The 14,462-nt window shown below is 41.4% G+C and overlaps 1 protein-coding gene across 6 annotated transcripts in view; it reads left to right on the top strand.

The window, feature by feature from the left end:
* Positions 1-14,207, top strand: part of LOC117457302 (F-BAR and double SH3 domains protein 2-like) — a 75,209-nt gene extending 61,002 nt beyond the window's left edge. For 2 of the 6 annotated variants that reach the window (XM_034097291.2, XM_034097288.2), the window contains 12 exons: positions 237-353; positions 471-575; positions 4,891-4,980; positions 5,839-5,901; positions 9,747-9,881; positions 10,182-10,265; positions 10,460-10,637; positions 11,493-11,713; positions 12,484-12,519; positions 12,958-13,150; positions 13,261-13,349; positions 13,737-14,207. In XM_034097291.2, the coding sequence (XP_033953182.1) occupies positions 237-353; positions 471-575; positions 4,891-4,980; positions 5,839-5,901; positions 9,747-9,881; positions 10,182-10,265; positions 10,460-10,637; positions 11,493-11,713; positions 12,484-12,519; positions 12,958-13,150; positions 13,261-13,349; positions 13,737-13,829 (1,404 nt within the window). In that variant the 3' untranslated portion in view covers positions 13,830-14,207. Of the gene's footprint in view, positions 1-236; positions 354-470; positions 576-4,890; positions 4,981-5,838; positions 5,926-9,746; positions 9,882-10,181; positions 10,266-10,459; positions 10,638-11,492; positions 11,714-12,483; positions 12,520-12,957; positions 13,151-13,260; positions 13,350-13,736 lie in introns of all 6 variants that reach the window. The other 4 variants (XM_034097289.2, XM_034097287.2, XM_071205200.1 and 1 more) reach the window with 3 other exon arrangements.
* Positions 14,208-14,462: the final 255 nt, after the last annotated feature.

Genomic DNA, 14,462 nt, shown 5'->3' with positions numbered 1-14,462 from the left:
TGTGTGTGTGTGTGTGTGTGTGTGTGTGTGTGTGTGTGTGTGTGTGTGTGTGTGTGTGTGTGTGTGTGTGTGTGTGTGTGTGTGTGTGTGTGTGTGTGTGTGTGTGTGTGTGTGTGTGTGTGTGTGTGTGTCTGACATGGTTGTGTGTGTGTTTATTGGGCTGGGTACATTTGTGTGTTTACCTATGCCTGTCTGGTATGTCTGTATGTGTGTATGTGTGTGTTTGTCTTTATTAGAGTCGACAGCTGGAGTCGGAGACGGGGACGACGGAGGAGCACAGTCTGAACAAAGAGGCCAGGAGATGGGCAACCAGAATCGCCAGAGAACACAAGAACATCATACATTACACGAGAGTAAGACGGAGACGAATGTTCGTCACATATGCCCGTTTCAGAAATAAAATGTGTTTTTCGAAGAGAGACACACATGTGCTATTTCTAACCCCGGAAGGGTGTGTGTGTTGTTTTCAGTGTCTGGAGGAGTGTGAGAACCATGGCTTGCCCCCCACAGAGCAGGGGAGACTAGATCTGGAGTTGAAGATAGACGACACCAAAGAAAACATACGCAAAGCTGAGGTACTGACTCACATTGTCAACATTTATATTTGTTCACACAGTGGATACATATGGGATATGTTTGTCTGCTGAGATTGCTGGTGCACAAAAGGGAAAAGAGGTTGTCTTTATAGTGAATGACCCTAAAATATATGCTATTAAATCTGTGATACAAAAAAGTTGCATATCATTGTAGACTCACTTCCTGCCTCTTTCCTCTGTTTCTTTGATAACATAAAACTCGGCCCTGTCTTATATTTCCTCTACCCATTGTCTGGGCTGCGTGACTAATTATTTGGTAAATATTTTAAATGTGAATAGTTGCTGTTGGCCTCCAGTCTGACTCTCTGCTCAGCTAACGGAGCAGGAGGCAATTAAAGTAACAAACATGGCCCAGGATCGATCAATACACCGTTCACATTGCAGGAGATGTCCGATCATTCATGTTGTTTGACCATTGCTATCCACAAAGCCCACTATTTCCTTTCCACCTGTAGAGATGTCTATCATGTATGTATTGATTCCCACAGATTGAACCTGTCAAAGTATGAATGAGATCGCTGCATGATCTGTCATCTCTCTCCACTCCACTCTGTCTCTCTGTCTTTCAAAGTCTCTAATGTTATGGCTTTTGGTTGCTGTTTTCTTTTTGTGTTCATTCTCTCCCCAAAGTCTTTCTTCCTCCATACTGCTTCAGGTTTTCAAATATCTAGCACCCTCTACTGTCACGGCCAACAAACCTTTCACTTCTGATGTTACCTCTCTGTGTGATCACTATTTCACTATAGTTTTATATTTTCATCCCCTGAGGTTATGTTGCTCTTTTAAAAAGATATACAAGCCAGTGTATCTATTTTTAGTCAACCAACATTGCTAATATTAAGCAACACCATCAGTAGATACTAGCATCTCACTGTCTACTAAATCATCTTGAGTCTTGTTTATCACGAAGAGCAAAGTCCTTTTTCCACCCTCTGTTTCTGCCTCTCCTTCCCACTGTGTGCCTGCGATTCGTTGCTCTTCTCGGCCAACATTACTTTAAGTCAGATGATTAATATTTAATGAGCTCATTTGGTATAAATGGCTTCATCATAGAGCTCTTATCGCAGAATTATAAAGGGAGTGAACGCAGAACAAAAGACATCCAGGATGATTACAGCATTATCTGTGCAGTGATGGCGTCATTATTTCCAATTACACAAAGTCTCCCTTTCATCCCATTAAACATGAGGCAGTGGCCATTTTAACACTTTATTAGCAAGAACATGAAGATTTAGAATGAGGTGTAATTATACAGTAAATCTATGAATTATAATATATTTGTGAGGCATCTGTACTCACAAATGCACGTCGGTGTTTCACAAGCATCATGTGAACTGTCAGTAAATCATTGCTGTGATCATAGTTGGCCTCGCCTCCTGTCCTCATTTACTGATTTTGTATTAATTGCCTAATTTGCTTGTGACGACGTCTTAAGCACTTCGACAGCGAATTGACTTTCAAAGTCAATGTGTATAATCACGCACTGACTGTGCCAATATGTGACCATTTACTGCACGTCAAACTGCGGGCAAATCTGTAAGAAGGATGCACTGTTGATATTTATTGATAGATAGCTTTTTGTTTTATTTTTGATTTATTGCCTTTAATAATTTTACAACAAAACGTTATTTAAACACGATGCAAGAAACATAAATATCAATGTCTTGAATAATGTAGAACTTTTAAGAGCTTGCGGACCAATTTTGTAGTTATTATAAGAATATATTAAAAGAGACTGTTGCCTTCACAGACATATCTACACAAAAGAGTAGATGAGGTAGCTAAGTAGTAGCTAAGTAGCTATCTATTTTGTAGTTTTCAACCGCACTCACCTCAATCTCTAGACTGATCCTCTTTTTCTCGCCTCTGTTTGAAAGAAATCACTAAACATTGAAAGAAAGAGAGTTATGTATTCTGGGCGCTCTACAAACCTCTGATGTGATTGCCTCTCGCTGGGAACTTGATCAAAGGCTCTGGGAACTGAAAGGCTCTGGAGGTTTTTTCTGGAAGTGACTTAAATAGTTAATACCGCAACACAATTTATCAGCGAGATTAAGTGATATGTGCTGTGATAAAAGTCAAGTGAAATTTAGAACGTAAAATGAAATATATTTTATATTCTAATCATGTGTAATGCCTTGGCCCCTGGCCAGCTGTGTGGAGTTTAGTTTGGTTTCAATCAAGAGGAGAGAAAAAGGCATTTATGAAGTTATTTAACGAGGGCTGGGCGATATGACAAAAGTCAATAATAACTTCATATCGATATTGCAAAGATATCTTACAGCACACTATTGGTGTTTTCATAAAACATATACACTATGATATGTTGGTTAAATAATCATCAGTTATGTGGATATGACTAAAAAAGGTAAAAGACATGTTCAACCAAATCCAAAGTCTTACATTTATATCCAGTCTTATGTGAAAGGTGATTTTAGTTGTTACTACAGCTTGTGATATTCTAATAAAAGGTTACACATACAGCAAAACAACATTGTCAATTACGTTTTGAGGGAACACAATTAAGTTGTTATGTATTACAAATATATTTCTACTCACTCTGCATAGGGAGGAGGCACTTTTACCCAAGGGACCAATCTTCATGTCCCTTATGAAACCAAAAGTCAATGTAAAGCAATTTGTTCATGCCTAAGTTAAGTCTATGTTTTTCTCTTTATAAGGAGTTTTTAGAGAAAGAGTGAGAGCAATTAAAGCAGGAGGCTGTCTCTACATTAATGAGCTGCTCCACCAGACAATCTGGCCTCATTAACGAGGCGTCAACATGCTTCAGACACAAGATGCATCAAGAGAGAGACAAGCTTGTGCTCTCAGACACTTTCCAGCACGAGCAAACAAAACTAATAAGGATTGATAAAATGATTTGAAGTATCGACTCAAAATCTAGGCACAATTTCATCTGCATATGGCGTGTAGCAAATCATAAGACACAGTACACTATAAAAACTGAAGACCAATTGGTATGGAGCTTCTAGTATTCCTTAAGTTTCTCCTGATCTCAACATTAAGACATGTTTCATTGCTTTTCTCAACAAGTCCAGTTGTCATCTTTTGAGCTCTGCAGCACCAGGACTTAGAATAACTCAATATAAGTTAGACAGCTATGTTTTTCCCTGCACTATTTCTCCACCTGTCAACTCTCCTTCTATATTTCTGTATGCTCCATATTCTATATTCTGGGAGGTCCCGCAGTCCTCCACTCGTTATCTGTACTCCCAACACTGGCTACTTATTCTTATTCTGCTGCTGCAAAGATGGCTGAACATACATCGTCCATCATTTCAACTTGTCGTCTTCAGCCCTTTATGTCTAAGGTCCAACAGCAACCTTTAGCATTTGCTGGACTTTACTAATGGATCGGATAATAAGGAGGCACTTAAGGAGCTCTCAGGTTTTTATTGATCAAAGCCAGGAAGTCTGTCTTGGCGGTGTGTGTGTGTGTGTGTGTGTGTGTGTGTGTGTGTGTGTGTGTGTGTGTGTGTGTGTGTGTGTGTGTGTGTGTGTGTGTGTGTGTGTGTGTGTGTGTGTGTGTGTGTGTGTGTGTGTGTGTGTGTGTGTGTGTGTGTGTGTGTGTGTGTGTGTGTGTGTGTGTGTGTGTGTGTGTGTGTGTGTGTGTCTGTGTGTGTGTGTGTGTGTGTGTGTGTGTGTGTGTGTGTGTGTGTGTGTGTGTGTGTGTGTGTGATTGACTGCACCTCTCTGAAGAAGGGAACTATCGGCTATCACTTTTCTCGTCAGCATTTGTGAGGAAGGAAAGACGCGTGTAATGAAAGGGGAAATTGGTGAGAGACATCAGAAAAAAGAGAACGGATCAGAGATGAAAGAGGGTTGAGGAGGCGAGACAAAGGGAATGTAAATCTCAGGGGTTTCACTGCTGGTGGTCATAGCCTTATCATATCGTATCATTAGGAAAGAACAAAGCACATGTCCAGCGTTGGCAGCTCATTAAAAGAAAGTTCAGTGAGTTTTGATGATTTGCCATTTAAGCTAATTTTGGAGTGCAAATCCTGACTCTTGTCACTGAACTGCGTGGCATGTGATGTAATGAAGCAGAAAGGAAAATAAAAAATGTGTTTTCCGTGAAGATTTGATTTAAGATTTTTGACGTGGTTCTCGATCATCAAGTGGTGGGTTAGGTTTACTCCATAATTAGAGAAATCAGGTCCCTGTTTGAAATAAAATGGGACACATTTGATTTTCAGACTGATGCAAGAAAAACTGTGGAGGGCAGTAATATATCGAATGCTCTTAACTTACCTAAATCCTTTTCTCTCCAAAGACAATAAAGTTAAAAGCTGAGGCTCGGTTGGACCTTCTGCGGCAAGTGGGGGTCGCCGTGGATACCTGGCTGAAGAGCGCCATGAACCAGGTACGATGTGTGTGTGTGTGTGTGTGTGTGTGTGTGTGTGTGTGTGTGTGTGTGTGTGTGTGTGTGTGTGTGTGTGTGTGTGTGTGTGTGTGTGTGTGTGTGTGTGTGTGTGTGTGTGTGTGTGTGTGTGTGTGTGTGTGTGTGTGTGTGTGTGTGTGTGTGTGTGTGTGTGTGTGTGTGTGTGTGTGTGTGTGTGTGTGTGTGTGTGTGTGTGTGTGTGTGTGTGTGTGTGTGTGTGTGATTGACTGCACCTCTCTGAAGAAGGGAACTGTCGGCTATCAGTTTTCTCGTCAGCATTTGTGAGGAAGGAAAGACGAGTGTAGGGGGGGGTGTGTGTGTGTGTGTGTGTGTGTGTGTGTGTGTGTGTGTGTGTGTGTGTGTGTGTGTGTGTGTGTGTGTGTGTGTGTGTGTGTGTGTGTGTGTGTAAGGCTTTTCTTAAGGGCTGCAGCTATCGATTAAAACAAAAACGGAGTATTCTTTAAATTATGTTATCAATTAAGTGAGTGATCGGTTAATAAATGATTTGGCTTTATTTAGGAACAATACTAAATATACAGAGAAAATAAGAATCATTAATCATTTTCAGGCATATTTCCGACTGTGCAAAATGCAAAGAATTTGCATTGATGATTTTTAGTAATCCAGTTACCTGATTAGAGTTTCTGCAGGAAAGTGTAAAACATTGTTTGATACATGTTTGTGAGTGCGTTCATACATACGACCACTGGAGTGAGTGTGCATTTAAATCCTTTCACACATACATCTCATTTTGTGTAGTAGAGTATGTGTGTTGCCTGCCTACAGAACGTATATACAGTAAACCCCCCCCCCCCTCCACTCTCTCTGTGCATGCTGTAGGTGATGGAGGAGCTGGAGAATGAACGTTGGGCCACCTACACTTCCCACGATCCCTCACTTTCGGTGAGACGCCTCCCCTCACTCTGCGTACGTTGCAGCTTTCCAGCCAAGACAAAATAACTTTAATGAAATTTGAAAACATTGGAGGAAACATTATGATTTATTTAGTATTATTATTATAAAGTATACAGGTTCAAAAATGCATATTAATACATTATTTAAATCAGCATTTAAAAGGGTGCTGCACTTTTTGACTTGGCTGTAAAGTGCACATCTGACACTAAATCAGAAGTAGAATAGCACAAGTTCACCACATAATATCATCTGTGAGTGATTTGTGTTGCATGCATGGTGGCTTCTTCATCACCTTCCAAATGAACAACACGATGACTGTATAGTGTACCTGTAGTTATCTCTCTACTTTTTCAATTCAGCACTTTCAGAACATTTATTTTAAACCCTAAGGCAGTACCTAATAATCCCAGACTTTCCATTCTTTACGGTTTCATTATAAGTGAAACCCACCCAGCTATAAGACTTCTCCTGACAAATCACTTCCTGAATCTTGTAAATTGTAAAATAATTGACCTCAGCACCGCTGCCTAATCATCTGTCACACCATTACAGCCTCTTAAAACGCCCCACTTCGCCCATTGGAATACTGATGTAGCCCTCTCACGACAGGCACTTTTCATGTCATGACCCCTAGCTTAAATGGCCAGATATACTGTGTACAGATCTGAAGCCTGAGGATCACCACATTATGAACATGTGTTGGTATGTTTTGCATGTAATGGGGATGGACTGCTTTAACCATGAACAAATAGTTTGCCATTTTAAGAAATATACGTACTGTATTGGCTTTCTCTGTGAAAGTTAGATCTTCAGTCTGTTGCTAGAGCTGAGAGCTGGCTAGCTTAGCTTAGCACAAAGACTGGAAACACATTCTTTTTGGTACGCATTATCAAACAAGATCTAATGCTTTATTTAGGAGCATTTAGATGATCTGGTATGTAGAGTTTATTAGCATTACAGAGAGCCAGGCTAGCTGCTAAGCTAACCGGGTGCTGGTGACAGCTTTATATGTTTATATATAAACTGTACAGACATAAGACGGTGTTGATCTTTCATTTAGCTGAATAAGCACCTTTTACTAAATGTTAAAAAAAATCCTTTACAGTAAAAGTGACTGCTTTTCCAAGAGGGAAAGGGGGGAGGATGTGTGTGTATATATCTGTTGTGAACGTCTCAAAGTGCCAAACGGTATGTGACTGGCCATATATAGCATGTCCCTGTGTGTGGTTGACTGGATATACACTTGAGTTATGGATATTTATTTAAAAGTAGGTTTTTGCATTTGTGCTTCTGTCTCTCCACTGGTGTATTTCAGCAACGTACGTGTGTGTGTGTGTGTGTGTGTGTGTGTGTGTGTGTGTGTGTGTGTGTGTGTGTGTGTGTGTGTGTGTGTGTGTGTGTGTGTGTGTGTGTGTGTGTGTGTGTGTGTGTGTGTGTGTGTGTGTGTGTGTGTGTGTGTGTGTGTGTGTGTGTGTGTGTGTGTGTGTGTGTGTGTGTGTGTGTGTGTGTGTGTGTGTGTGTGTGTGTGTGTGTGTGTGTGTGTGTGTCAGTCAAGAGAATTGAACATAATGAGTCTGCTCCATTGGAAGCACTTGACATTCTGCTCACATGATATTGCAGCTTGCAGCTAACACCAGAGGGAGAGAGAGAGAGACAATATAGAGTGTGAGAAAGTGAGAGGAATTCTGAGGTGAAGGAAATCTAGGAAGAGATAAAAAGAAAGAAGGGAGGATCGAAGGAGCTGTGCAGTAAGGGAGGGAGTGTTGGAGAGAAAATGAGTGAGGGAGGAGAGAGAATGTGGGGGAATCAGCTGCGAGAAAAAGGTGTGATGAAGAGGTGAGGACAGGGATAGCATCAGAGTGATAATGTTGAAGTAAAATTGGATGCAAAGTGAGAGAGACGAGGAAATGTGAAAAACAGTAATGAAAATAGATGAGCGTACCTTAAGGCCACAGTACACTTTTTAAATGTTCACAGACAAACTGGTGACCAAAACAAAGGTCACTTCGATATTCCCTGCAAGAAGTTAGGTTTTGGATATTATTTCTGTGTTCTAGTTCCCTTCACCCTGGAGGTTATGTTTTAAGTGTGTTGGTTTGTTTGTCAGCAGGATTGTAGAAAACTACTGGAATTTTCATGAATCTGGGTTAAATGATGAAGCATGGGCCAGAGAAGAATCCATCCCATTTATGTTGGAGAATATCCAAATCGCTGGGCGGATACAAACATTATTTTTCAATTACTTGGCAGAGGTTCATGCTAAAAGTATCCTTTAACCCACGCTATTTATACGATGAATACGTTGGAAGCTAGACTTGCTGAAAACTCGTCCATTTTGCCTGGGCGTCATTAAAAAAGCAGACCAGGCGGCATATTGAGTATTCAGGCATGGGTCAGCAGTTCAACAGCCATTGATTTTATTTGGAGCGTATGGAGCCTCAAGAGCCCGACAGCGGCAGAGAACAAGGTTTTACAATGATAAGGCTCAACAAAGGCAATAGACAACAGTAGGAGGGATTGTTAACAATAGTTTGCTCAATAAGGAGAGGTCAAGAAGTGACTGTTGGTCAGAGAGAGAAGGGAGGATGGCTTGTGAATAACAATCTGCAGAGGAAAGCAAAGAAAAACAATGACAGTGGGGAGCAGGCACTTCCCCTCCTCCCTCTCTTCATTCCACTCAACTTTATTAATACCACTCTGATATACTGTAAGCCATGAACTCTCAATTCCATCAAGCAGACTCTGCATTCATTTCAATATCCCTTTCTCAGTCATGCGCTCCAGGAACCATGAAATCATCCATTCGTCTTCGTCTCAGCTGTATTGCTATACACACTGGGATATACTTAAGGGGACACTTTATTGGGTTACTACGGAAATACATGCTGGTCCTTTTACCTCAGGGATGAAATGGAATGGCCCTAAAGCTGCACAGCGGACTTTTAAATAAATGCAGTCAAGTTTATAAGATTGACGTAAACCAACAAACTTAAGGACAAGCTTAGGAAAAGTGTGTATTAAAATTCAGGAAGGGAATAGATTATTATGGAGACTAACTCATATACAAAACACACATCTGTTTGGTTCTGCACCAGTGTAGAGTTTATTGTGTCAACAGAAATTTGATGACTAAACATAATGACTTGGGAATGGATAAGCACGCGCACACACACACACACACACACACACACACACACACACACACACACACACACACACACACACACACACACACACACACACACACACACACACACTATTGTTATGACCAGCTGGCTGTGTGTGATGGATCTTTCCACTAGCTAGATCACATGACCTTCATATGAGCCAGTGAAATTGTCATGGAACAAAAGAGGGAGGTGCTGTATCATATGAAGCGTTAGTCCCTCGACACCTGAGTCTAAAAGCTGTAGCATCCACACTGAGCGGGACAGAGAAACCCAGGCAGGAAGAAACAAGGTAAGCTCTGTAAAGATGAAGTTGTGACACGAGCCTGGGAAAAGGTGAAAGTCGTTGTTAGATGGACAGACTTTGCAACTGGTGAACTGAGCACGTGCAAAGATAGACAAACAAAACAAGTCACCTTGCTGAGCGTCACACCAGGACATAAAGCAGGAGCATGAAGGCTGGACAAAATGTTCCTTATATTTGTAGAAGTGCGTCTATCTAGCCAAACTTTAAATGTTTGAAAAAGGTATTATTGTTAATATTGGACAACTTTATGTGTAGTCTTTTTTGACTCTGGAGCTTAAAAAGTGAGCAGTGCTTTCCTTATTTGTCCTTGTAGTTATCAGAGGTGTTTGACTTTATCTGGCTGTGTTTGTGTTTTAAAGGGCACAGTCGATTTGGAGCGTGAGGAGGGAGAGGAGTGTGAAGAGAACATGGAGGTTTTTGACGACAGCAGCTCCAGTCCTTCAGGGACTCTACGAAACTACCCGCTAACCTGCAAAGTCCTGTACTCATACAAGGTAAACACACACACACACACACACACACACACACACACACACACACACACACACACACACACAGTTACCCTCTGCAGGTACACGGTCACACAACTACACGTATCAAATGTCTGCAGCTATCTGTTCAACCACTACACACAGAATCATACACAATCACGTGCATCTATACAGTATATGCATGTAAGATGCAGACAAGTACACATAACTATTAACCATGGGTTTATTGTAGCATGTTTTTTCTAACTGTACTGTATACATGTTCTTTCTGTCTTTAACCCTGTCGTTGTGTCTTCCCCACAGGCCTCTCAGCCGGATGAGTTAACTATTGATGAGCAGGAGATGTTGGAGGTCATAGAGGATGGCGACATGGAGGACTGGGTCAAGGTACACAAATGCACACACTGACACAAATGATGCAATCACATTATGTAAACAGCTACAACAACCTAAGCATTCTTTATAAGCTCTGTGTTGTCCTGTTTGGTTTCACAACCTAGCATGGTTTCTTGGTGCTCGTATTTCTCCTGCCATGCATGTTTTAATGTTGTCTTTGTTCCGTGTTCCTTGTTTGTTTCCAGGCTCGCAATAAGACCGGTCTCATTGGCTATGTCCCGGAGAAATACCTGCAGTTCCCGACCTCCAACAGTTTGCTCAGCATGCTCCAGTCTCTGGCGACTCTCGATGCTCGATCCCACACCTCGTCCAATTCCACCGAGCCAGAGCTGCACTCGGGCTGCATCAATGGAGACACTAACAGTAAGTCCGCTGTAAACCGAGTGATGGTACATTATCAGTTGACATAATTAAACCGCATGCCAGGAATTTCAGTATACAAGGTAATTCCGGTTGTACCAGTGTTCATTTGCTTTTTTGTTCTTATAATTAGGTTATTATGCACCACTAATTAAAACATTTTCCTGTGTTCTGCTCCACTGGAGTTGCTTGGAATAATAAAAAACAGTCCTTTTGTGAAGCAGAGCGTTATTAGAATAGGCAAGTGTTGGTTGTGTAAAAGAAGAAGTGAAGTAGAAGTGTAAATTCAAACCCTGAAGGCTACATAAGCCACAGTTAAGTAAACACTTTCCATAAAACAGTACTAACCTATGTCAGGTGTCACAAGCTTCGTCCCTCCTGATTTTTTTCTTCAACCATTTCTATTTTGATCATTGTTTTTGGTTGCTTCCATTTCACGACTCACTGGAACAGAGACAAGAGTAAGGAAGTTAATTCAAATTGGTCGAAAAGACAACAAAACAAGGGGAAATGTTTTTCTCCTTTCGACAACACCATCTTTTGCAAAACTCCATAACATTTGATAAAGATTGTATTTATAATGTATTCTTCCTTTCTCACCTGCTTTCTATGCAAACATTCTTTCTTCTACTCTGCCAATCGAATGCCATGTGTCTGCTCTACCTGAATACATTGGGAAACTGACACCAAATGATTATTTCTTTCTGTCTTCTCTGTATCTCCCTCTCTCCAGCACTGTGTACCATTCTCTTTATGAAAATGAGGGGCAGGCAAGCAAGGAACAACATTTCCCCAAGAATAATTATTCCTTCTGTATATCTTATAACTTTTTCTCTCTGTCTCCCTTTCTCTCCACAGTCATTTTTGTCCGCGCACTTTATGATTATGATGGCCAGGCAGACGAGGAACTCTCCTTTTCGGAGGGAGCTGTGATTCGTCTGTTGAACCGCGACACTCAGACGGACGATGGCTTCTGGGAGGGGGAGATCAACGGACGGGTGGGTGTCTTCCCCTCCGTGCTGGTAGAAGATCTCACTGAGAATGGGGAGACCAGTGGAGGAGGGCCTGGTGACATACAGGTATGTAAACAATTAGTCAGGGACATACTCCCCCTTAAGTACCACTCAGCTCTAGATTCATCCATCACTCTGCAGGAGCTGAAAACGTGGTCTTATCAGTCTTTCCTCAGGGCCCAAAGCATATAGTGGAGTCTACTGGGCCACTTCCCCCCCCCCTCCCCTCCCTTCCTGGCTTTTGTCCAGTAGATTTATCAGCAGGGCAGAGTTCACAAACAGTGGATCAGAACTGCGGTGTTGCTGGAGCGCTCTGAGAAAATCCTGCACTGCAATCACAGGAAGATGTCTTATCTGTGGCGGAGCCCTATTAGAGGTTCAGCTACAGGAAGCATACAGCCTCTCCCTTTCCGAAAATACTGTAGACATAACACACTCCGCAGCAACTCTAAACATGATTTAAGTGGTGTGTGGGGAAGATAAGTAAAACAATCTATAAGTTACTGAATAATACTTCCGCGGAAGCAGATTTGTTGTAATAAGTGGAAGCTCATACTTCAATTTAGTTAACCGGCATTTGTTTTAATCAATACTGTTGTATTACGTTAAACCACTGTTGTGAAAGGGTTTGCTTCTAGTGACAAAACCAATAAGGGTTTAGTACCTGGCTCTGCAGTTTCCCTGATCTAGATATTATATATATATATATATATATATATATAGCTATGGTTTAACACCCTGCAACTCTCACTTCTTGCTTGCCATTATCTTTAGGTGCTGTTTTGAAATGAAAAGGCTTTAAAACAACTGCACTTAACTGAACTTATTTCCCTCAGGAGTTGATGGAGGCCAACAATAGAGTAAAACATAAAGTGAGTATTAAAGCTTTTATCAGGTTGCCATAAACACGACTCCAAATGAATGCATTTTACTGTAACACCTTTCTGCTTGATATATAATTAAACAAATAAAACACATTAGCCCTATTTATTTATTTATTACATGAACAAATTGTGTTTTTACCACCACCATCAGGCTAAGGCTCAACTGACATTTTGGGAAAAAGATAATTCTCCTAATACTTATTACCATTTCCAGTGTCCTTTTTTTCAGTTTCAGCTAGTTACTTTGCCATTTTCTTTAAAGATTATTTTGGCTGTGTTTCAAAATGTTTTACTTTATCCAGTCTGTGCTCTCAGTTTGATATAATGTATGTAGTGATAGGGATTAGGGAGCATTGGGTAGGATCGCAAGTATGCAGCAATTCTCAGCAAATGTATGAATTTCTTTATTTCTGTCTCTTTCTTCAGATTTCTCCTTCTGAGAAGTTGCCATGTTCTCTGCCACCCCTCCCGCTGTATGAACAACCTCCCATCAGCCCTTTCACCAGTCCAGAAAACTCCACCCCGCCGCCTCTCCCACGCTCACCTTCCACCGCACTTAACGGGGAGCACAAGCCTCCTCCGCCCTCCTCGTCACACAAAGGACCGCTGCCCAACAACAGTAAGACACACACACACGCACACACACACACACACACACGCAAACACACAGGCCATTGTGGCTTTTTAGTGTGAGATCTTTTGTTTAAGAAATATTTCTCCTCTCTCTAGATCAAAAATCTGGCAAAAGTCCAGTGTCTCCAGGATTTCCTCAGCCACTGCGATTTACCCCTGATGGAGGCCCAAGCAAACTACGACCTGTTAGTATACAACTTATTCAAGTGTTCTGTACCTTTTTTTTTTACTTTGCTGTCAATATTTGTATATTGTGTGACAGTAAACTAATTATCTTTGGGTTTCGATACTGATAGTATTTGCCTCTATAGTGTTACATTTTACAGATTACTTCAATTTTTCAATAAGGAAAGTAATAGATAGTAGCTCTGTATTAGTCAAAGTGTTTATTTAACTGACTCTGAATCCCAATTATTATTTCCAGTCAGACTACTGAGTTTTATTTTTTCAAGTCCCTAAAAGTCTTTGGGAGAGATACGGTGTCCCAGAGCAGGCATGAACATAAAGCTGTTTGCCATACAAACAAAAAGTAGGCCATCTTACATATATTATGTTTTCCTTCACCCCTGCAGGTGCGTGCTGCTCCTCCTCCACCCAAACAGCACCCCCGTCGACCGCAAGAGAAGAGTGAGAAGACGGAGGAGGTGGAGATCACGCTGGTGTGACAGATAGTTAAGATGGCTGGCAGAAAGAAATGAAAACAGACGACAGACAGACGCATCCTAGAGGCTGGGGAACTAAACTGCTCTGAACTGAATTCAGCTCAAACAACACAATGTGAAGTAAACTGAACTGAACCACATCTGACGCCCACCCTCCATACTTTCCACATCTCTCATACTCAAGTTGAGGAGGAGAGCACAGAGATGGATGGAGGCAGAGGGTCCAATTGAATAATCTACGTATTAGCTTCCTAATGAAGTGCAGCTCCAGCCGCCCCCACGCGCCTCTCAACCCTCCCCTGTCCTTTCATTCTTGCCTTAAAACTTTACCTCATCGGACAGCAGACCAGAGCACACTGAAGAGGAGGACGAATGTTTAGAGACGGGGGGGTGGGAGGGGAAAGGAATGATAGGTTTGGCAAGTTTTTCTTTCATCTTGTTAGGTTAACTTCAAGACATTGTACTGGTCATCTCTCTGTACAGGATGATCATTCTGCTACATTTGAGAAATCTCCCATTTTTCGCTGACTGCTTACAAATAATAATCAAACCTGTGAAAAGTTACAGAGCCCTGAAGTGACAACATGTAGTAAAGGGTTATAAACTAGTCAAACTTAGAACTGAACACAAAGTGCC

The sequence above is a fragment of the Pseudochaenichthys georgianus genome, chromosome 13, assembly GCF_902827115.2.
Source record: "Pseudochaenichthys georgianus chromosome 13, fPseGeo1.2, whole genome shotgun sequence".
NCBI classification, from domain to species: Eukaryota; Metazoa; Chordata; class Actinopteri; order Perciformes; family Channichthyidae; genus Pseudochaenichthys; species Pseudochaenichthys georgianus.
The sequence above is the reverse complement of the archived record's forward strand: the minus strand, read 5'-3'. Positions and strand labels throughout refer to the sequence as shown.